Source organism: Dryobates pubescens, chromosome 29 (genome assembly GCF_014839835.1).
Source record: "Dryobates pubescens isolate bDryPub1 chromosome 29, bDryPub1.pri, whole genome shotgun sequence".
Taxonomy (NCBI): Eukaryota; Metazoa; Chordata; class Aves; order Piciformes; family Picidae; genus Dryobates; species Dryobates pubescens.
In genome coordinates, this window is record NC_071640.1 from 10,448,449 (window position 1) to 10,471,090 (window position 22,642).

A 22,642-nucleotide genomic window follows, 5' to 3' on the forward strand; every position below is an offset into this window, starting at 1 on the left:
CATGAACACAGCCAGGCAGGTCTTGAATATCTCCAGAGAGGGAGACTCCCCAACCCCCCTGGGCAGCCAGTCCCAGTGTTCTGTCACCCTCACAGGGAAATCATTTTTCCTCCTGTTTCCATGGAACTTCCTACACCTCAGCTTCCAGCACAGCTGGCATTGGGCATGACCCAGCAGAGCCTGGCTCCAGCCTCTGGGCACTCACCCTGCTCATCTTGATCCACAGGAACGAGGTCAATTCTTACTCTCCTCTTCTCCAGGCTGAAGAGCCCTCAGCTCCCTCAGTCTGTCCTTGTAAGGAGGATGCTGCACTCCCTGGCTCATTCTTGTTCCAGGGCTGGCTGGCTGGAGGCTCTGCAGAGGCTGTGGCTCTGCCCCAGGGTGTGCTGCGCCCCGGGGCGGCGGCGGGCAGCCGGCGGCAGCAGCAGGGACGTGGTGGCTTGCAGGAGCGTGGAGCTGGCACAGCTTTTGTGCAGTGCTCAGGCACCAGGTGGGTGACTGCTGCTGTTGCTCTGCAGGTGAATCTGGTCCTGAATGAAGGGAAGTCCCTGGGGCTCATGATCCGAGGAGGAGCGGAGTATTCCCTGGGCATCTACATCACCGGCGTGGATAAAGGCTCGGAGGCGGAGAGCACTGGCCTGAAGGTAAGAGGCACCCTGAGGAGGGCTGGCCTGGGAGAGCTTCCTGTGCTGTGCCTCTAGGACCATGGCAGCACCTAACTGCTGCTCTTCCTGCCCCTCTGCCCTGGCCAAGCAGGGCTCTGGATGGAGAGGTGAGCATTGCAGTTCTGCAGGTGGCTCTTCAGGGCAGGCATCCCTAGGGGATGTTTGGGCAGCATCTTCTGGAGTAGGCTGTGCTTGCATTCTGCCTTAGCCTACCCTCAGGCTTGCTTTCTCTCCTCTGAGACAGCCTGGGGACTCACAGACTTTAGATTGGTTTGGGTTGGAAGGAACCTGAAGGCTCATCCAGTTCCAGCTCCCCTTGCCAGGGACAGGGATGCCTCCCAGCAGCACAGGTTGCTCCAGGGCTCATCCAACCTGGCCTTGAACACCTCCAGGGAGGGGGCAGCCACAACCTCCCTGGGCAACCTGTGCCAGTGAAGAATTCCCTCCTAATCTCCAGTCTCAATCTGCCTGCTGAATAGCCAAGAGTGCAGCCTGGCTCTGGCAGGTGAGGAAAGCCCCTGTCACCTCCCTGAGCTGCCAGAGAGGAGTTCTCCATTGAAGCTCCTGGTCCTGTGCCCTCTTCCTGCATCTCACATCCAAGCCCATTATGTCTGGAGCTGGTGTGGTGCACAAGGTGCTCTTGGCCTGCCCTCAGGGGACGTGTTCCTGCTGTGCTGAGAGCTCAGGCCTCCTGTGGTGGGAGCAGGTGTGTGCTGCTGCCCTGCAGCATTGGTGTCCTGCAGCATTGGCATTCACAAGGCTCATGGCTTGACAAGCAGGGAACTGCAGGATCAGCCTTGGGCACAGGGCAGAGCTGCTCTGCCAGCAGCCTGACTTAGTGTGACCTCCAGCTGCATCAGACTCCCTCCACAGCCAGGCTGGTTCCTAGAGGATGCTCTGAGGTTTGGCAGGGCCCTTCTGAGGCTGCACTGGGCTGGAGCTGGTTACAGTTTTGCTGGGCACCTCTTCTAAAGCAAGATTCTGCATCTCTTTCATCCTACCATGTACACATGCACACACATCACCCCTGAGCTCCTCCAGCCTTCAAACTGTGCTTGGGCTCAGGACAGGGTGAGACATCTCAGCTGCTCCTGGAGGGAGCATCTGGGCCTAAAATTTGCTCTGTTCTAAGGTGTTCACCAGGAGAATCAGTTGAGAAGGGAGCTGCTGGCCTCTGGGTGTATCTCTGTGCTGCTCATGAATGGGCTGTGTTTGAAAGCCAAGCTCCTCAGGCTGCAGCACTTCAGTTCATCACTCAGGGCTTCTCTCCTGCTGTGTTTTTCCCCTCTAAGTGACTCAGCTCCCTGCAGTCACATCGTGGCCTTTTTGCTTCCTCCAGTGCAATCCCATGGGCTCTCAGAGACAGATCTTTCCCAGTTCCTTGTGTCAGGCAAGAGCTGATGGATGTTAAGCTCCCTAACATTCTCTGAATCCCCTGAGGTGGTGCTGGGCTGCTGAGGGTCAAGGGTAATCTGCTGTGATCCCTTCTCAGTACTGTGAGGAGAGAGATTTCTCCCTTCTTCACTTCAGGGCTAAGCCTTCAGCCTTGCTCCAGTGGCCACATAAAGTCTCACATCTATCCAGGCTGGATAGAGGGGTGGTGGAGGCTGGTGGAGAGGTGGTTTGGAGTGTGACAGGTAACAACATGTCCCATGGCACATAAACCTTGAGCCCATCTAGCTGGGCACTGAGGTCACCAGAGTCCCCTGGTCAGACACAGGAGCAAGAGTGAGATGTTGGCAGGGGGAATGCAACCACTTCTGAACTTGCTGTCTGCTGTAGGCTCCTGCTTCTCTTTGCTGACTCTGAGTCAGGATGAAAAGGCTGAGCTTGGAGATCTGGGTCAGTCAGAGCCTTCATCTCTCTCTCTCAGGTCCTTATCAGGGAAACAGGGTTTGGAGCCTGCCATCTGAGAGGGTCACTTGGGTACTGGCAACAAGGAGCTGTGGGAGCATCCTTGGGAGGTGGCTGAGGGTTTCCTAATGCAGCAAGAAGTGAAGGCTGCTGTTGGAGTCTCCCTGCAGCCCATCCTTCTCCCTCGGAGCTTTGCAGATGGCCCTGCTGACTGCAAGGGGGTGGAACTAGAGGACCATTAAAGGTCTCTTCAACCCAAACCATTCTGTGATTGTGGGCTTGTTCATTAGCACAAGGTCATGGTGGGAGGCAGCAGGGACAGTGCTCTGGGACAGGAGGGTTTCAAGGCAGAGAAGATAAGAGGCACAGAACAATTTGTTTCAGCCTAATAGAGCTGGGAAGAGAGGAACTGACTCAGGCTGGTGATGTTGCTGAGTCAGAGGAGCCATCATCTGAACCAAGCCTGCTTGTCCCAGTGCCTGCTGACCTTGTGCCAAAGTCAGCCTCCTTCTCTCCTGGGCAGAAAGACTGAGAGACCTGAGGCTGTTTAGTCCTGAGAGGAGAAGGCTGAGAGGGGATCTGATCAATGTCTATCAATAGCTGAGGGGTGGGGGTCAAGATGAAGGTGCCAGGCTCTTTCTGGTGGTGCCTGGTAACAGGACAAGGAACAACAGGTACAAGGTGGAACCCAACAAGTTCCACCTCAACATGAGGGTGACAGAGCCCTGGAGCAGGCTGCCCAGAGAGCTTGTGGAGTCTCCTGCTCTGGGGACTTCCAAGACCCACCTGGATGTGTTCCTGTGTGACCCTGTTCTGGCAGGGGGGTTGGACTCAATGATCTCTGGAGGTCCCTTCCAACCCCTGCCATTGTATAATTCTGTGGTTCACACACACCAGAAGCCTGAAAGATGAGAGGCAGGAGAAGGGGACAAAGTTGCATCCATTTCCTGAGGCTCTCTGTTGCATGTTTGTGGTCTTCCAGGATCTGCAGGGGGCTCCAAGAAAGCTGGGGAGGGACTTTTGAGGGTGTCAGGGAGGGATAGGACTGGGGGGGATGGAGCAAAACTAGAAGTGGGGAGATTGAGATTAGATGTCAGGAAGAAGTTGTTCCCCATGAGGGTGGTGAGAGCCTGGCACAGGTTGCCCAGGGAGGTGGTGGAAGCCTCATGCCTGGAGGTGTTTGCAGACTTCCTTCCACACAGCCTCACATAAAGCAGGAGGCTGTTGGGGATGGCAGGGAACAGCCTCCTGCTCTCAGGGGAGGTGGGATGGAGCTCACACCTCTGGCTGTCCCTGCCTGTGCTACCGCACTGCAGAGATGTGCCCAAGGCCAAGCCCATCCCCTCCAGCCAGGCACCACCATCCCCAGCCCCATCCCACTGTGCAGCCAGGCTCTGGTCCAGCTGGGGCTGGAGGGTCCCAGGCTGGCCAGGAGCTGCCATGCAGGGAGTTTGACTTCTGCAAGGGAGAGCAATGTCCCTGCCAGCAGCTGGGCTGGGCAGGGCACCAAGTGCCAGGCAGGAGGAGAAGCATCTGAGCAACCTGCTGCAGTGTGAGGTGTCCCTGCCCATGGCAGGGGGTTGGACCTGGATGATCCTTGGGGTCCCTTCCAACCCTGACAGTTCTATGTTCTATGTTTAGTGCTGCTCCAAATCCCTCTCTCTGCTGCCTGGGGAATGTTGCTGCTTTCCTTGGCTCAGACCAGCTGTGCTGAGCTCAGCACAGCTAAGGTCACCCTGCAAACCTGCTTGCACAGGACAGGTCACAGCAGCATTCCACATGGCTTTAGCCCTCCACCTCTCATTCCATGCCTGCCAGGAAGGCAAGGGAAGAATCACTCTGCAGTTGAAGCAGACAGAGCAGTGCATGCTTGAGGACTCACCTCAGGTACTGAGTTTTGGGCCCCTCACTCCAAGAAGGACATTGAGGGCTGGAGTAGGTCCAGAGAGGGGCAACAGAGCTGGTGAGGGGTCTGGAGAACAGGGCTGGTGAGGAGCAGCTGAGGGAGCTGGGGGTGCTTAGTCTGGAGAAAAGAAGGCTGAGAGGAGACCTCATTGCTCTCGACAGCTCCCTGAGAGGAGGTTGGAGCCATGTGGGGGTTGGGCTCTTCTAGCAGGTAACAAGAGATAGGACAAGAGGAAATGGCCTCAAGTTGCACCAGGGGAGGTTTAGGTTGGAGATCAGGAAAGATTCCTTTCCTGCAGGAGTGGCCAGGGATTGGCACAGGCTGCCCAGGGAGGTGCTGGAGTCCCCATCCCTGGAGGTGTTTGAAAGCCATTTGGATGCCAGGGGCATGGTGTAAGAGCTGGGAGCTGATGGATTATGGTTGGACTCAGTGATCTTAAGGCCTTTTCCAAGCAGGTGATTCCATGATTCTTTACTACTCTCCCATCCCTGCCAAGTGAGGTCCACATGCCATGGCAGTTGTTTGCACCCCACAGCCTCTGCTTACTGATTCTTTACACCTCCCTCCTTGCTCTGCTGCTGTGTAGTCCCTGAGCTCTGTGCTTCATCAGGCTTTATGTGGCTGCAGATATGCACAGGCAATTCCCACCCTGATTTGTGTGCACCACAGGCTGTAAATCTAGAACTGCTTGCAGGTTAGGAGATAAAGAGGCCTTTTATGTTCTCCTTTAGACACAGCTGAGAGCAAACTGCATCCACATGCTGCTCCAGGTGGTAGGGAAGGGCTGTGCTACCTGGAGGAGAGAAGAAGTGATGAGTAAAGGTGTGGTACAGGCAATTCATTGCAGTCTAAGATGGGAAAATACTGAGCTGGTTCCATGTGGGCTCCTGCCACGTTCACTGTGAGGGTGCTGAGGCTCTGGAACAGGCTGTTGTGGACACCTCATCCCTGGAGGTGTTCAAGGCCAGGTTGGATGAGGCCTTGAGCAACCTGGGCTGGTGGGAGATGTCCCTGCCCATGGCAGGGGGGTTGGAACTGGATGAGCTTTAAGGTCCCTTCCAACTCCAACCATTCTATGACCCAGAGTTGTTGGGTGAAGGGGAAGGTTCTTAGAATCATAGAATCAATAAGGATGGACAAGACCTCAGAGATCATCAAGTCCAACCTGTCACCCAACACCTCTTGACTAAAGAAACCATGGCTCCAAGTCTCTGAGCAAAGCCCCTGACACTGTCCCACACCACATCCTGGTCTCCAAGCTGGTGCAGGATGGGCTCCATGGATGGATCAGTCAGTGGATAAAGAATTAGCTTGATGGGCACACCCAAAGGGTGTCTGTCAATGGGTCCATGTCCAAGTGGAGGCCAGTGACAAGTGGAGGTCCTCAGGGATCAGTCCTGGCACCAGTCTTGTTTAACATCAACCAATAAGGTTGGAAAAGACCTCAGAGATCATCAAGTCCAAGCTGTCACCCAACACCTCCTGACAACCAAACCATGGCTCCAAGTGCCACATCCAATCCCCTCCTGAACACCTCCAGGGATGGGCACTCCACCACCTCCCTGGGCAGCACATTCCCATGACCAATCTCTCTTGCTGGGAAGAACTTTCTCCTCACCTCCAGCCTCAACTTCCCCTGGTGCAGCTTGAGACTGTGTCCTCCTGTTCTGGTGCTGGGTGCCTGGGAGAAGAGCCCAACCCCCAGCTAGCTACAACCTCCCTTCAGGGAGTTGGAGAGAGCAAGAAGGTCTCCCCTGAGCCTCCTCTTCTCCAGGCTAAGCAACCCCAGCTCCCTCAGCCTCTCCTCCCAGGGCTGTGACCTCTCCCCAGCCTCGCTGCCCTTCCAGCAGTGTCCATTCCCGTGGGTTCTGCTGCTGTTGCTGCATTTGTTGCCAGGATTGTTTGGCCTCATTCTGTCAGGCTTTGCAGACAAACCTCCTTGCATCTGTGGCACCAAATCAGAACTGTTGACTGCTTTAATAGCAGGGTTTATGTTTCCCTTCTGTTTGGATGTAAGGCTGAGCAAGGTGGTGGCGTAAAGGATGCTCCTGTCTGGCCCCAAAGCTCAGCCAGCTTTGGTCTGCTACACAACCAGGGCCCAGGGTCCTGAGCACTGGGTCCCACAGGAAATGGAACCCTGCTGATCTCCTCACTCCAAGAAGGACACTGGGATGTTGGAGCAGATCCAGAGAAGGACAATGAAGGGTGAAGGGTCTTGTGAGGAGTGGCTGAGGGAACTGGGGTTGCTCAGCCTGGGGAAAAGGAGGCTTAGGGGGAGAGCTTCTGGCTCTCTACCACTCCCTGAAGGGATGTTGGAATGAGGTAGGGGTTGGTCTCTTCTCCCAAGGAACAAATGATAGGACAAGAGGCAACACCCTCAAGTTGCTTCAGGGGAGGTTTAGCTTGGGCATGAGGAACAATTTCTTCCCCCAAAGGGTTGTCAAACCCTGACCCAGGCTGCCCAGGGCAGTGGTGGAGTCATCATCCCTGGAGGGGTTTGAGGGATATGTATCACACTATCACAGTCTCACAGTATAACTAAGGTTGGAAGAGACCCCAAGGATCATCAAGTCCAACCTGTCTCCACAGACCACCAAGTGCCACATCCAATCCCCTCTTGAACACCTCCAGGGATGGGGACTCCACCACCTCCCTGGGCAGCACATTCCAATGATGAACAACTCACTCAGTGAAGAACTTTCTCCTCACCTCCAGCCTAAACCTCCCCTGGCACAGCTTGAGACTCTGTCCCCTTGTTCTGGTGCTGGTTGCCTGGGAGACGAGACCAACCCCTTCCTGTCTACAATCACCTTTCAGGGAGTTGGAGAGGGCAATGAGGTCACCCCTGAGCCTCCTCTTCTCCAGGCTAAGCAACCCCAGCTCCCTCAGCCTCTCCTCACAGGGCTGTGCTCAAGGCCTCTCCCCAGCCTTGTTGCCCTTCTCTGGACACCTTCAAGTGTCTCAATGTCCTTCTTAAACTGAGGGGCCCAGAACTGGACACAGGACTCAAGGTGTGGCCTAACCACTGCTAAGTACAGGAGCAGAATGGTTCCTGCTGGCCACACTGTTCCTGATGCAGGCCAGGATGCCCTTGGCCTTCTTGGCCCCCTGGGCACACTGTTGGCTCATGTTCAGCTGCTGTCAACCAGTACCCCCAGGTCCCTCTCTGCCTGGCTGCTCTCAGCCACTCTGCCCCCAGCCTGTAGCTCTGCCTGGGGTTGTTGTGGCCGAAGTGCAGCCCCTGGCACTTGGACTTGTTGAATGCCATCCTGTTGGCCTCTGCCCATCTGCCCAGCCTGGCAAGGTCCCTCTGCAGAGCTCTCCTACCCTCTAACAGAGCAACTCCTGCCCCCAGCTTGCTGTCATCTGCAAGCTGACTGCTGATGGACTCCATCCCCTCCTCCAGATCATCAACAAAGATATTGAATAGGATGGTGCCCAGCACTGATCCCTGAGCTTGTTCTGCTGATCTTCATGGCTCTGCTCACCCTGATTCAGCCTTCTTCATTTCTTTTTTTATCTCTTCTGCTGGTGGATTGTGTCAGGATTTAGTTTTTAAGCCCATGCCTGTTTGGATTTGTTTGTGCTTTCCTCTCCTTGCCCTTTCCAGCAGAAACAGCAGGTTTCAGGTAGCTTTCTTTGAACAAACAGCTCAATATCGAGTTCCTGGCACAAAGGCTGGGGTAAAACGAGGCTGCTGTGAGCCACAGAGAGGAGAAGGAGAGTAGAAGAGAGGCTGTAAACAGGAAGAGGTGAATGACTTTAATCATGGGTTGCAGTCATGAAGCTGCCTCTTGAAAGCTGTGCTTTGAGATCTGCACACAGGCAAAGGCACTGAGAAAAAGAGAAGACAAACAAGAGCCTCGTGGCTGCCTCAGCCTGGGAGCTGAGGTGCTCAGGGAGGAGCTGCATGGTTGTGGTACACAAGATCTAACCTCTCCTCTGCTGGCAGTGGAGTGGTCCTTCAAACAATGTCACCTTCACGGGGACAGACATTGGGTGCTGAAATTGCTTCCTCGTCTGGGAGGCCACCAGCAGCCTCCCCACAGTAGTGCCAGAGCCACTGCCTGCCCCAAGGGACCAGCTCCTCTCACAGAGTCACCAAGGTTGGAAGAGACCTCAAAGATCATCAAGTCCAAGCTGTCACCCAGCACCTCCTGACTAAACCATGGCTCCAAGTGCCACATCCAATCCCCTCTTGAACACCTCCAGGGATGGGGACTCCACCACCTCCCTGGGCAGCACATTCCAATGGCTAACAACTCTCTCTGGGAAGAACTTTCTCCTCACCTCCAGCCTAAACTTCCCCTGGTGCAACTTCAGACTGTGTCCTCTTGTTCTGCTGCTGCTTGCCTGGGAGAAGAGACCAACCCCCACCTGGCTACAACCTCCCTTCAGGGAGTTGCAGAGAGCAAGAAGGTCTCCCCTAAGCCTCCTCTTCTGCAGGCTAAGCAACCCCAGCTCCCTCAGCCTCTCCTCCCAGGGCTGTGCTCCAGACCCCTCCCCAGCTTTCTTGCCCTTCTCTGGACACCTTCCAGCATCTCAACATCTTTCCTAACCTGAGGAGCCCAGAACTGGACACAGGACTCAAGGTGTGGCCTAAGCAGTGCTGAGCACAGGGCACAAGGACTTCCCTGCTCCTGCTGGCCACTCTCTTCCTGATGCAGGCCAGGATGCCATTGGCCTTCTTGGCTGCCTGGGCACACTGCTGGCTCACGTTCAGCTGGCTGTCCATCAGCACCCCCAGGTCCCTTTCTGCCTGGCTGCTCTCAGCCACTCCTGCCCCAGCCTGTAGATTTCTTTGCTTTGTTCCTCCTGTTTGCATTGCAGGTGTTTGGGGAAAAGAGCACAATTTTAGGCAGCTCTTGACACCCACTGGTCCCTTGCCTGCCTCTCAAAGCTGTCTCTTACCCTTTCACCAGGCTGTGTTGGCTTCATTGCACAACACAGTGGGGCCAGGCTGAGAGAGTTGGGGTTGTTCAGCCTGGAGAAGAGAAGGCTCCAAGGAGCACCTTCTGGGGGCTTGTCAGGACTTCAAGGGGCTGAGCAGAAATCTGGGGACAAACTTTCAAGCAGGGCCTGCTGTGGGAGGGCAAGCAGTGGTGGTTTGAAACTAAAAGAGGGAGATTCAGACTGGAGAGGAGAAAGAAATGTTTGACACTGAGGGTGGTGAGAGCCTGGCCCAGGCTGCCCAGAGAGGTGGAGATGCTCCATCCCTGGAACCATCCCAGGTCAGGTTGTTTGGGGCTCTGGGCAGCCTGCTGTAGCTGCAGATGTCCCTGCTGAGTGCAGTGGGATTGGACTGAATAAGAAGAGGAGGCTCAGGGGAGACCTTCTTGCTCTCTCCAACTCCCTGAAGGGAGGCTGTAGCCAGGTGGGGGTTGGTCTCTTCTCCCAGGCACCCAGCACCAGAACAAGAGGACACAGTCTCAAGCTGTGCCAGGGGAAGTTTAGGCTGGAGGTGAGGAGAAAGTTCTTCCCAGCAAGAGAGATTTGCCATTGGAATGTGCTGCCCAGGGAGGTGGTGGAGTCCCCATCCCTGGAGGTGTTCCAAAAAGGCTTGGATGTGGCACTTGGAGCCATGGTTTAGTTGTCAGGAGCTGTTAGGTGATAGGTTGGACTTGAGGATCTCTGAGGTCTGTTCCAACCTGGCTGATCCTATGTTTCTATGACTTTTCAAGGTCTTTTCCAACCCAAACCATTCCATGGTGCTGTGTTTTCTGTATCCTGTGACATGGGTCTCCTGCCCTCCCCTGCTTCCCTCCTGGGGAAGCTGAGCACCTCCTTATTTTCCTGCCACTCTTAATTTGATCATCCCCAGATCAGTTCCTACTTTTCCCTGCCCATAGCTTTAATTTCTTATGCTCTGCTCTTGCTAATGACTTGTGCTAGAGAGAGAGAGAGGCTCCTTCCACTTGAGTGGCATCCATGAGGGTAATTGAACCTCTCTTCTAGCACATCAGTGGCACTAAAGGAGGCTGGTGCCAGTGCCAAACCATTTGGCATCCTATTAGCCCTGTTATTCCCAGCTCAATTTGGGTGTCATTTGACATTAACTCATGGTTAACAATCTCTCACCTGGTTCTCCATCTGTGTGACTGAATTGCTCCCACAGCCCATTCTGATTACTTTTAAGAGACTTGAGGTGCTCAGAAGCCTTGTCCTAAGCCCATGACGTTTCTCTCTCACTCCACCTCCCCTCCCCATGTTATTCCCTCTGTCTCCACAAAGAGGAGGAGGAAATTGATTGTTGAGGTGTGTTAGTTCCTTAGTCTGGGTGTGTTAGAGCTGTCCTCAAGGTGTGTTAGTTCTGTCCTCAAGGTGTTTTAGTGCTGCCCTCAAGGTGTGTTAGCCCTGACCTCAGGGGGTGTTAGTTCTGTACCCAGGGGGTGTGATTTCTGTACCCAAGCTGCTTTGTTTCTCACCTCCAGGTGTTTGATTCCTGCACTCTGCTGCTCCTCTGTGGTCCATCACCTCTTGCCTCTCATGTCCAGCCCCTGCATTTCAGGGGAGACTTTGTTTTTCCCCTGGCAAAAGGAGGGTAGTCCCATTTTCAGAAGTGGCCAAGCACTCAGGTCATTGATTCATGGATTGGGTTGGGTTGGGTTGGAAGGGACCATAAAGATCATTCAGTTCCAACCCCCTGCCACGGGCAGGGACACCTCCCACCAGCCCAGCTTGCTCAAGGCCTCATCCAACCTGAGCCTTGAACACCTCCAGGGAGGGGGCAGCCACAACCTCCCTGGGCAACCTGTGCCAGTCTCACCACCCTCACTGGAAAGAATTTCTTCCTAATTCCCAGTCTCAATCTCCCCTCTTCAAGCTCAAAGCCATTGTCACTACAAGCCCTGGTAAAATGTTCCTTCCCAGCTCTCCTGTATCCCCCTTCAGGTACTGGAAAGCTGCTCTGAGGTCTCCCTGGAGCCCCTTCAGGTACTGGAAGGCTGCTCTAAGGTCTCCCTGGAGCCTTCTCTTCTGCAGGCTGAACAGACCCAACTCTCCCAGGGCCTTGCAGTAGCTGTTGCAATGCATCCATCAGATGCTCTCTCATCCCTTCCAGCTGCAGGCTTGCAGCAGCCCAGTTGGAAGGTGCTGGCTCCCTTCTTGGCTGGCCTGTGGGTTGATCTCTTGCCCTCCCCATCTCCTTTGCCTCATGAGCTGTGCAGCTGCCCCATTGACAGCAGTCAGGAAGACACCAAGCAGAGGACATTGGCTGACCCACATGAGGCCAAAACTCAGGGGCCCTGACATGGGTATTGGTACGAGCTGGGCTCTGCTGTGCTGCCACAGCCCTTGCTGCCCACCAGCCCCTCTGTGTGTCACAGAGGAAGGAGCTGTCCCCAGAAGAATGAGGCCAATCTGCTCAGGGTGACTGAATGGAGCTCAATGCACAGCCAAGCTCTGCTGCATCTGGACTTGATCCTAAAGCTCTTTGCCAACCTGAGCAGTGCTGTGGTGGTCTTCCTCCAGGCCCTTTCCTCCTCCTGATAACACTCAGAATGTCCTTCCAGCCTCACTGAGCATCCTCTGTCCTTTCAGCAGAGGGAAGGGTAAACAGGAGCCCTTCTCTGGCTTCTCATTATTGCCTGCATTATTTTGTGGAGCTGCACCAAGCTCCCCACACATTATCTCCTCTCTAAATTTAACAGGTCTAATCTTTTCAATCTGTCCTTCCACAGAGACCTTCCTCTGCCACTCATCATTTCTGTTCCTCTTCTCTAGCACTTTTCCTCTCTGTGTCTCCTTGCTGGGCAGGCAGAGATGTGAGCAGGGAATGCACTGCCACAAGGTCACACCTTCACTGGGGTGTTGCTCTTGCACCAGTTTGAGAGCTGCTCCTGACAGCTCTCTCACCCAGGTTTCCCATCACCTCTTTTCATTGCAGGCCTCCTTGATCCAGGCCCACCTGGATGATGGTGGAGTCCCCATCCCTGGAGGTGTTTAGGAAGAGCCTGGCTGAGGCACTTGGTGCCATGGTTGAGTTGATCAGATGGTGCTGGGTGACAGGTTGGACTTGATGATCTTAGAGGTCTTTCCCAACCTGGTTAATTCTATTCTATTCTATTCTATTCTATTCTATTCTATTCTATTCTATTCTATTCTATTCTAGACTGATCTGGAAGGAACAAGTTGATTCCCCATGATGCTATCTTAGACTAAGACATTCTGCCACCTCCCTCTTTTCTCCTCTCCTCCAAGGTGGAGGTGGGCTATTTAAAGGGATGTCTCCTTCTGCTTATGCTGCAGGGTGAAGAAAGTTAAGGCTGTGTTGTGACAGAGCTCAGCAGAAGCTGTGGCTGAGCAAAGATAGAAAGAACAGCTTCAAAGAGGTGCCTCAGCTGACACAGGGTGAATGGGGACACAGGAGTGAGGAGGACTGGCCCTGAATGGCCAAGAAGCAAAGAGAAAGACCTGGGATGGAGGGGGAATGCCAGATGAGTCTGTGGCTTGAACATGCTGAGGCTACCAAGGAAGCTCCTGATTCCAGCAAGGGCATTGGCTACAGAATGAAAGCTCTTGGCAGCAGCTGGGGAGGAAATGGGAGGAGAGGGGAGATGGAACCCAGCTGTCTCAGATCCTGCAGTTATTGAGTGCTGGAGATTGTGGCGAGACACTCCAGCTGAACCCTCCCTGCTGCACACAGAGATCTGAGGCTTCCACAGATGGTTCCTGAGCTACCAGGTCGTTAGGAGGGACTGGGACTGGAGGCTTTGGTGTTTCTTGGGGGTGGTTTTAACCAAGTTGCTCTGCAGATGTAGTTAATGGTGGAGACTGAGCAGATTGGGCTGACTTAGGATCCTAAATAGGCTCCTCCAGGCTTCAAAGGCTGGTCCTTTACTGGCTGCCAGCCTGAGTGCTTGGGCTGCAGTCACCAGCACTTGGCACCTCTCCCCTGTGTTTCTTAGTCCCTCCAACTGGTGTGACCAAGATGCTCAGAGGGCTGGAGCACCTCTCCTATGAAGACAGGCTAAAAGAGCTGGGGCTGTTCAGCCTGGAGAGGAGAAGGTTCCAGGAAGACCTTAGAGCAGCCTCCCAATACCTGCAGGCAGGCTGGGGAGGGACTGTTCAGAAGGGCCTGTGGTGATAGCGTGAGGGGCAGGGGTTTGAAACTGGAGCAGGGCAGATGCAGGTTGGACATCAGGAGGAAGCTCTGCACAGTGAGGGTGGTGAAAGGCTGGAACAGGCTGCCCAGGGATGTGGTTGAGGTCCCATCCCTGGAGACATTCCAGATGAGACGTGGTGTGGCCCTGGGCAGCCTGGCCTGCTTGGAGGTGTCCCTGCTGCCTGCAGGGGGGTTGGGCAAGGTGACCTTCGAAGGTCCCTCCCCACCCAAGGCCATCTGTGATTCTCTGTGATTCCGTGACGCTGCCTTCCAGCCCCGCGCCCCTCGTCCGCCGGCGGCGCTGGCTCCTCCCCGGCGGAGGGGGCAGCCGGCCCCCGGGGGCTGCCAGGCTCACCCCGCGCCCGCCCCGCAGGTGGGGGACCAGATCCTGGAGGTGAACGGCAGGAGCTTCCTGAGCATCCCCCACGACGAGGCGGTGAAGCTGCTCAAGTCCTCGCGGCACCTGATGATGACGGTGAAGGACATCGGGCGGCTGCCGCACGCCCGCACCACGGTGGACGAGACGCGCTGGATCGCCAGCCACCAGATCGGGGACACCCTGGTGGGCTCAGCAGGGTACGAGCTCCTGTGGGCCCACACGGCCCCCCGCTGCGGGTGAGGAGGCCAGAAACCAGGGCGGCTGAGAGCTGCTCCCTTCCCTGCCTGCCCCCACCCCTCCCTCCCCCCACATCCTTACCCCTTACCGGGGGGTGCTGAGAGAGGAGAAGCTCAGCAGGAGCCGGCAGGGAGCACTTGCAGCCCAGAGAGCCAAGCAGAGCCTGGGCTGCAGCAAGAGAAGCAGAGCCAGCAGGGCCAGGGAGGGGATTCTGCCCCTCTGTTCCACTCTGCTGAGACCACAGCTGCAGCTCTGGGGCCAGTTCTGGAGCCCCTAGTACAGGAAGGATCTGGAGGTGCTGGAAGGTGTCCAGAGAAGGGCCACGAGGATGAGCAGAGGGCTGGAGCTGCTCTGCTGTGAGGACAGACTGAAGGAGTTGGGGTTGTGCAGTCTGGAGAGGAGAAGGCTCCAAGGAGACCTAATTGTGGCCTTCCAGTATCTGAAAGGGGCTACAAGAAAGCTGGGGAGGGACTTCTGAGGGTGTCAGGGAGGGATAGGACTGGGGGGGATGGAGCAAAACTAGAAATGGGGAGATTGAGATTGGATGTTAGGAAGAAGTTGTTCCCCAGGAGGGTGGTGAGAGCCTGGCACAGGTTGCCCAGGGAGGTGGTGGAAGCCTCATCCCTGGAGGTGTTTGCAGCCAGGCTGGATGTGGCTGTGAGCAACCTGCTGTAGTGTGAGGTGTCCCTGCCCCATGGCAGGGGGGTTGGAACTGGCTGATCCTTGAGGTCCCTTCCAACCTGAGCCATTCCATGGGGATTCTGTGATCATCTCTACCCTGTAAGGTGGAGCAGGTCTGGACAAGCTGCTGCTGCCCCTTCCCTCCTTTCTCAGACCCAACCTGCAGGCAGAGAGGAGTGTGCAGAGCAGAGCTCGTGCCATGCCTCAGGTGATGAGTGATGGGCATGGGGAGCTCGGTGCTAACTCATCTTCTTCCTCCTCACAGGGCAGTGGGCAACCATGCTGCAGAGGCAACAGCCAGGGTAAGAGATGTCAGCCTTCCTGAGGCCTTGGGAGAAGCTGACCATGGTTGTCTCATTCCCAGGAGGGAGGGAGGGCTTTGTACTCCTGGTGATAAAGGGATGCTTGTCTCATGAGCACCACTGGGGTTTAACTGGCTCCAGCCTCTCTCCTGCTGCCAGCTGTGGTTCTACAGACAGTGACATAATGGCAGTGACATAATGGGCAGCCCCTCTCCTGTGCTGCTGGTGGGTCTGCAGCACATCTGGACCATGGGGAACCTCTCTGCCCTGCAGAGCTGACCATGATGCCTTCCACATGGTGGCTGTCTCTGAGCCCTGGACAGATCCTGAGATCTAGACCAGATAGAAGGAAGAAACTGTTGACTCTGAGGGTGGTGAGACCCTGGCCCAGGTTGCCCAGAGAGGTGGGAGGTGCCCATCCCTGCAACCATTCCAGGTCAGGTTCTCTGGGGCTCTGAGCTGCTCTAGCTGCAGATGTCCCTGCTGACTGCAGGGAGGTTGGGCTGGATGAGCTTTTGAGGTCCCTTCCAACCCAAACCATCCCATGATTGTATGATCTCTCCCACCCCAAAGCAGAGCTGAGCCAGCCCTCTTCAGCACAGCAGCTGCTGGCAGGGCTGCAGGAGCAGCAGCAGCAGGGCCATGCCTGGTGCTGTGACAGCAGCCCTCTGCCAGCCTGTCTTCTCCCAGCACCTCTTTGCAAAGCTCTTCCTTTTAAATGGAAATGAAGCTGTGAGGTGTCACAGGTGGCTTTGGGTGATAAGGGCTTTGCACTGTGTGCTGGCAGAACCTGCTCCCCAGCCTCAGCTCCCTGCAGTGTCCCCACCATTGTCTGCCTCTGTATCCCTGTGCTGATTGTGCCTGGGAGGGGGACAGCAAGGACCTCCTCTTTGAAATGCCTCCCAGAGTAAACAGCCTTTCATCTGCAGCCAGACGTGTCTCTCCCTCTGCCTCTTGGTTGCCAGCAGCTCTGTCTTCACCAAGGTCTGCTCCAAGCTTGCAGGGGGGACAGACATGTCCTGTAGACAGCATGGGAAGCTTGATCCTCTCCTGTGGCCTCAGCTCCTCCAGCTGTGTCAGGGAGGAATACAACCTGCTAGGAGATCAGGAGCTGCTCAGGGGGCAGCATCCACACTTGCAGAGCAGAGCCATGAAGCTGTTTTGTTAGTTCATGGCTCTGGAGCTGCCCAGACATGCAGTGACACTGAGAGAGCAGCCATGCTGCTGGGCCCTTGGGGTCCCTGCCTCCTGCTGGTCTCAGCGTCCCCCTCCCAATCCCATACTCCAGCTTCTGTCCTGATGGGTGGTGAGGGCAGAGCTGTGCAATGCAGGAGCTGCGCTGCTGGGTGTGTGAGTCAGAGGTGTGCAATGCAGGAGCTGCACTGCTGGGTGTGTGAGTCAGAGGTGTGCAATGCAGGAGCTGCACTGCTGGGTGTGTGAGTCAGAGGTGTGCAATGCAGGAGCTGCACTGCTGGGTGTGTGAGTCAGAGGTGTGCAATGCAGGAGCTGCACTGCTGGTGAGGGCAGAGCTGTGCAATGCAGGAGCTTCACTGCTAGGTGTGTGAGTCAGAGGTGTGCAATGCAGGAGCTGCACTGCTGGGTGGTAAGGGCAGAGCTGTGCAATGCAGGACCTGCACTGCTGGATGTGTGAGTCAGAGCTGTGCAATGCAGGAGCCGCACTGCTGCTGGTGAGGGCAGAGCTGTGCAATGCAGGAGCTGCACTGCTGCTGGTGAGGGCAGAGCTGTGCAATGCAGGAGCCGCACTGCTGCTGGTGAGGGCAGAGCTGTGCAATGCAGGAGCTGCACTGCTGCTGGTGAGGGCAGAGCTGTGCAATGCAGGAGCTGCCCTGCTGCTGGTGAGGGCAGAGCTGTGCAATGCAGGAGCTGCACTGCTGCTGGTGAGGGCAGAGCTGTGCAATGCAGGAGCTGCCCTGCTGCTGGTGAGGGCAGAGCTGTGCAATGCAGGAGCTGCACTGCTGCTGGTGAGGGCAGAGCTGTGCAATGCAGGAGCTGCCCTGCTGCTGGTGAGGGCAGAGCTGTGCAATGCAGGAGCTGCACTGCTGCTGGTGAGGGCAGAGCTGTGCAATGCAGGAGCTGCACTGCTGCTGGTGAGGGCAGAGCTGTGCAATGCAGGAGCTGCCCTGCTGCTGGTGAGGGCAGAGCTGTGCAATGCAGGAGCTGCACTGCTGCTGGTGAGGGCAGAGCTGTGCAATGCAGGAGCTGCACTGCTGCTGGTGAGGGCAGAGCTGTGCAATGCAGGAGCTTCCCTGCTGCTGGTGAGGGCAGAGCTGTGCAATGCAGGAGCTGCACTGCTGCTGGTGAGGGCAGAGCTGTGCAATGCAGGAGCTGCACTGCTGCTGGTGAGGGCAGAGCTGTGCAATGCAGGAGCTGCACTGCTGCTGGTGAGGGCAGAGCTGTGCAATGCAGGAGTTGCACTGCTGCTGGTGAGGGCAGAGCTGTGCAATGCAGGAGCTGCACTGCTGCTGGTGAGGGCAGAGCTGTGCAATGCAGGAGCTGCACTGCTGCTGGTGAGGGCAGAGCTGTGCAATGCAGGAGCTGCACTGCTGCTGGTGAGGGCAGAGCTGTGCAATGCAGGAGCTGCACTGCTGCTGGTGAGGGCAGAGCTGTGCAATGCAGGAGTTGCACTGCTGCTGGTGAGGGCAGAGCTGTGCAATGCAGGAGCTGCACTGCTGCTGGTGAGGGCAGAGCTGTGCAATGCAGGAGCTGCCCTGCTGCTGGTGAGGGCAGAGCTGTGCAATGCAGGAGCTGCACTGCTGCTGGTGAGGGCAGAGCTGTGCAATGCAGGAGCTGCACTGCTGCTGGTGAGGGCAGAGCTGTGCAATGCAGGAGCTGCACTGCTGCTGGTGAGGGCAGAGCTGTGCAATGCAGGAGCTGCACTGCTGCTGGTGAGGGCAGAGCTGTGCAATGCAGGAGCTGCACTGCTGCTGGTGAGGGCAGAGCTGTGCAATGCAGGAGCTGCACTGCTGCTGGTGAGGGCAGAGCTGTGCAATGCAGGCCGCTGGGGCAGGTGAGCAGCGCCTAGAGCAAGGAGCTGTCCTGGGTCCTGCCCAGCTCTCCCAGCAGACAGCTGCCCTGGCAGAGGCTGCCCCCTTGGCACCCCGGGCCCCAGCCTGTGTGCTGTCTCCCCTGCAGCCTGTGTTTTACCGGGGCCTGGCGGGCTCGCAGGTGACCCTCAGCAGCATGGTGAACCAGACCAGGGTGATGCTGGAGGAGCAGGCACGGCACCTGCTCAACGAGCAGGAGAGGGCCACCATGGGCTACTACCTGGATGAGTACAAGGAGGGCAACATCTCCGTGGACGCTCTGGTCATGGCTCTCTTCGAGCTGCTCAACACACACGCTAAGGTGAGGCCCTCCCCGAGCCTGGGGACGCTGGGGACCCGGTGGGCTCGGCAGTGCCAGAGTCACAGCGTGGCTCGGGGGCCTCTGAGGTGCTCTGCTCAGGGGTGAGGGTAGGAGGGAAGTGGTTGTCCCCCTGGAACTCAGCATTGCTGAGGCCACAGCTCAAAAGCTGGTTTCAGTTTTGGGCTCCTCACTGTGACACTGAGGGGCTGGAGCAGGGTCAGAGAAGGGCAGCAAAGCTGGGGAAGGGTCTGGTGAGGAGCAGTTCAGGAAACTGGGAGTGTTCAGTCTGGAGAAGGGGAGGCTGAGGGGAGAGCTCATTGCTCTCTACAGCTCCCTGGAAGGAGGTTGCAGTGAGGTGGGGGTTGGGCTCTTCTCCCTAATATCAGGTGACAGAACAAGAGGAAATGGCCTGGAATTGCACCAGGGGGGGTTTAGGTTGGAGATGAGGAAAAATTTCCTTGCTGCAAGAGTGGTCAGGGATTGGCAGAGGCTGCCCAGGGAGGTGGTGGAGTTCCCACCCTGGAGGTGCTCACAAAATGTGTGGCCATGGCACTTGGGGACAGGGTTTAGTGGCCTTGGTGGGACTGGGTTGATGGTTGGACACAAGGATCTTGGAGGGCTGTCCCAACCAAACCACTTGTGAGGTTCTGTGATGTATGACAGCAAAATCCAGCTGCAGGACATTATGGAGCACACAGGCTGGTGCTCAGTGGCAGAGGAGCTTCTGGTAGAGTTTAGGACCAAACCTCCTTGTGCCTTACCTGCCAGTAGATCTGCTAACCACTGTGGGAGGATGGGTCTTCAGCTGCCCGGGAATGTGGTCATGCTCCAACCTCTCTCTGGTTGTCTGTCTGCCTGGCCCAGTTCTCACTGCTTTCAGAGGTGCGGGGGGTGATCTCCCCACAAGACCTGGACCGCTTCGACAACCTGGTGCTGAAGAGGGAGATTGAGTCCATGAAGGCCAGGCAGCCCTCGGGGCCCAGCCTCGGCACCGACTCCTACTCCATGATGTCCTACAGTGACACTGTCTCTTCCTCCAGCAGCCACTTCACTGCCACAACTGTCAGCTCAGCCCGGGTAGGTCCCTCCTGGCTCTTCCTTTTGCTTTCAGGCCTTGCTCCTGGCAGCCCTACCCCCCCAACCCTAGAGCTCTCTCTTCACCCCACACAAAACCCCCAGCAGCCCCCAGGAGGTTCCCCCCAGAGCTTTCTGCTTTTCTCCTCGCAGGCTGGTGTGGTTTGTAGGTGCACTAAGGGATGCTGTGGCACGTGCTTGCCCTCTCTGTGCCCCTGAGGCTGAGATGCTGTCCTCTGCAAGTGTCACTTTGTCCCCAGCATGGGAGGGGGAGGTTGTGCCTCCCTTCCCGCACCTCCGCTGTGCAGCGCCAGCTGCATCCGCGCACAAACCTCAGCGCCTGTCACTGCCACACCATGCCTGCTGCTCCTCGCCAGCAATGGCTGTGGCTTGGAAATCACCTCCTCAAAGACTGCCTGCCTGCTCCCCATCCCAGCAGGGCCCACAGGAGCCAGCCCAGCTGCCTCCTGGCCCGGTCCCTGCCCCCTCGCTGGCACTGAGCAGCAGCGCTCCCACATCTCTGCCAGGCCTAATTAAGTTATCCTAATCACCTCGGAGCGTGCAGGCACACAGCCCCCAAATTAATTTCCTAGCCATGAAATGCCTTTCATCACAAATGCATTAACAACCCTGCAAATTAAAGCCCTCATGAAGAGGAGGGATGGCAAAGGAGCTGCTGCTGCTTCGGCAGCGAGAGAACCCAGCCCACGGCCGGGGCCGGCTGGGCCGTGCTGCAGGGAACCAACAATGGGCGGAGGGGAAGCCTCTCCCGGGGCTCTGCCTGCCTGCACAGTCTGGGCCAACCTCCCAAGAGGCCCCAGAGGGTTGCAGAGCACCAGAGCTGTGGTTCTGTCCTGCAGCCATCACCGGTACCCGCTGGAAAGCTATCTGCTCTGTTCAGGGTGGATTGCGGTGAGATCCTTTCTGGGTCAGGAGAAACCAAGAGAGGTTTGGGCTGCTCTCCAAAGGTCTGCTGGGAGAATCTTCCCAAAGTATTGGAGGGCTGACAGAGGTCTGCCAGGTCTGCTGTGCTGACCCTGACTCTGTTCCCATGCTATCCCAGTGCCTGGGGCTTTGGCTGTGCTCTGTTCACCCTGCTGCTCCACCACGCCACTTGCCCGGCGTGGCTGCTAGGCTCCGGGTGTGAGCCAGGGCCCAGTCCCACCTGCCACCCACCCAGAGCTTGGGGACAGAGACCAGGGTGCTGCTGTGGCACAGAGAAGTGTGGGCACCGCTCTGTTCAGAGCTTACTTCAAGAGCATGTGTCCCTCAGGCACACTGCAGGCCCTCCTTGGCAGTGTGGCACCTCTTGGCATGGGTGTGAGGGCATGCAGCCCTCTGAGCTCTGCCTGGGGCAGTGGGAACACTAACACTTGAGGCTGTCACCACTGCCTGCTAGAACTGCCAAGCACTGGCTCATGGTGGGTGGGAGCTTAGCTCAGCTAGCAGGGGAAAGAGAAGAGGGACAGAGCTCCCCAGACTGCTTCCTCTGCTCCCAGGCCCTGCTGCTGTCGCCCTCCCCAGCCCCTCTCGCAGCGGGGGCTCATCCCAGCCCTCCCATCAGGGCTGGGTGCAGCTGGGCTCTGCAGGGGGGGGTTGGGGGGAGGCTGTGCTGGGACTTGCTCGTCTGGCTCATCTCTTCTGCATCCTCCCTGGTGTTTCGCGCTGGCTTTGACGCCCGTCCCGATCTGCTTGTGCCCTGGCACGGCCCCAGGAGCGACTCTTGTGGCTGATAGACCTGATGGAGGTAGGGGCTGGCGGGACCCGGAGCTCGACTGCTGTGGTTGCCGTGGCAGAGGCTTGGAGTGTGCCTGGGGTGGGAGCAGGGGACAGGCTGCCTGGCCACTCAGCCACTGAACAGCCACCTCCTCTCACTCACCTTTTCTCCCTGAGGCTCCTCTGAGCCATTTCAGAGCCCTTTCCCCAGCAGGGCTGCAGTCCTTGGTGCTGCACTGCAGACAAGGCTCAGCTTGAAGCCAGCCCAGCTGGTTGCAGTGTCCTGCTGGCACTGAAGCTGCTTTTAGAAGGACCAGCAGCATTGGTGCCTGAGGGACCCCAGCCTGCCCTTCCTGCCCTGCTGCCTGCTCTGCCTGCTGCTGTGCTGTGCTGTGCTGTCCTGCTGTGTGGGCACCCTGGCTAAATACCAGTAGGTTGGGCACATCCCAGCAGTCATCCTCAGGGGTGGAGGAGGATTTTTCCTTACAGGCCTTGGCTTTGCACAAAAATCCATGCTGCAGTGCAGGAGAGGCTGGTTTAGGTTGGGTGCTAGGAGAAATTTCTTTACTGAAACAGTGGTCAGGCACTGGGACAGGCTGCCCAGGGAGGTGCAGGAGTCACCATCCCTGGAGGTGTGCAAGAAACTGTGGCCATGGCACAGACCTCTCTGGCTTTGGGGGCTCTTGAAGGTGATGCAAGGACACCCATGAACAAGAGGACACAGTCTCAAGCTGTGCCAGGGGAAGTTGAGGCTGGAGGTGAGGAGAAAGTTCTTCCCAGAGAGAGTTGTTGGCCATTGGAATGTGCTGCCCAGGGAGGTGGTGGAGTCACCGTCCCTGGAGGTGTTCAGGAGGGGATTGGATGTGGCACTTGGAGCCATGGTTTAGTGGTCAGGAGGTGTTGGGTGACAGGTTGGACTTGAGGATCTCTGAGGTCTCTTCCAACCTTATTGATTCTATGTGGTGGCTTCACTTTGTTTCTATCCTCCTATCTCTAACCCTAATGGCTCCTCCAGCCCTGCAGATGCATTGTGGGGGAAAGGGAAGGGAAGGGAAGGGAAGGGAAGGGAAGGGAAGGGAAGGGAAGGGAAGGGAAGGGAAGGGAAGGGAAGGGAAGGGAAGGGAAGGGAAGGGAAGGGAAGGGAAGGGAAGGGAAGGGAAGGGAAGGGAAGGGGGAAAGCTGAGCTTATTGTCAGAAAAGTGCAGTGGTTCAAGAGCTAAACCCTGCAGGAATCAGGCTGAGTGACTCTGCAGAGCTCTCATTAGGAGTAACTGGGAAATGAGTGGCTCGTGTGGAGTGATGAGGTTAATTGGAGGTTGGGTTGGATTCCCCAGGGAGGTGACAGTTTCTTCACCACTT

At 56.8% G+C, this 22,642-nt stretch overlaps 1 protein-coding gene across 2 annotated transcripts in view; it reads left to right on the forward strand.

The window, feature by feature from the left end:
- The window catches only part of WHRN (whirlin), a 70,099-nt gene that overhangs the window by 37,175 nt on the left and 10,282 nt on the right, over positions 1-22,642 (forward strand). The window contains exons 3-8 of one of the 2 annotated variants that reach the window (XM_054174379.1): positions 519-644; positions 13,902-14,104; positions 15,091-15,127; positions 18,281-18,493; positions 19,358-19,570; positions 21,282-21,314. In XM_054174379.1, coding sequence (XP_054030354.1) covers positions 519-644; positions 13,902-14,104; positions 15,091-15,127; positions 18,281-18,493; positions 19,358-19,570; positions 21,282-21,314 — 825 coding nt within the window. The remainder of the gene's footprint in view (positions 1-518; positions 645-13,901; positions 14,105-15,090; positions 15,128-18,280; positions 18,494-19,357; positions 19,571-21,281; positions 21,315-22,642) is intronic. The other variant, XM_054174380.1, reaches the window with a different exon arrangement.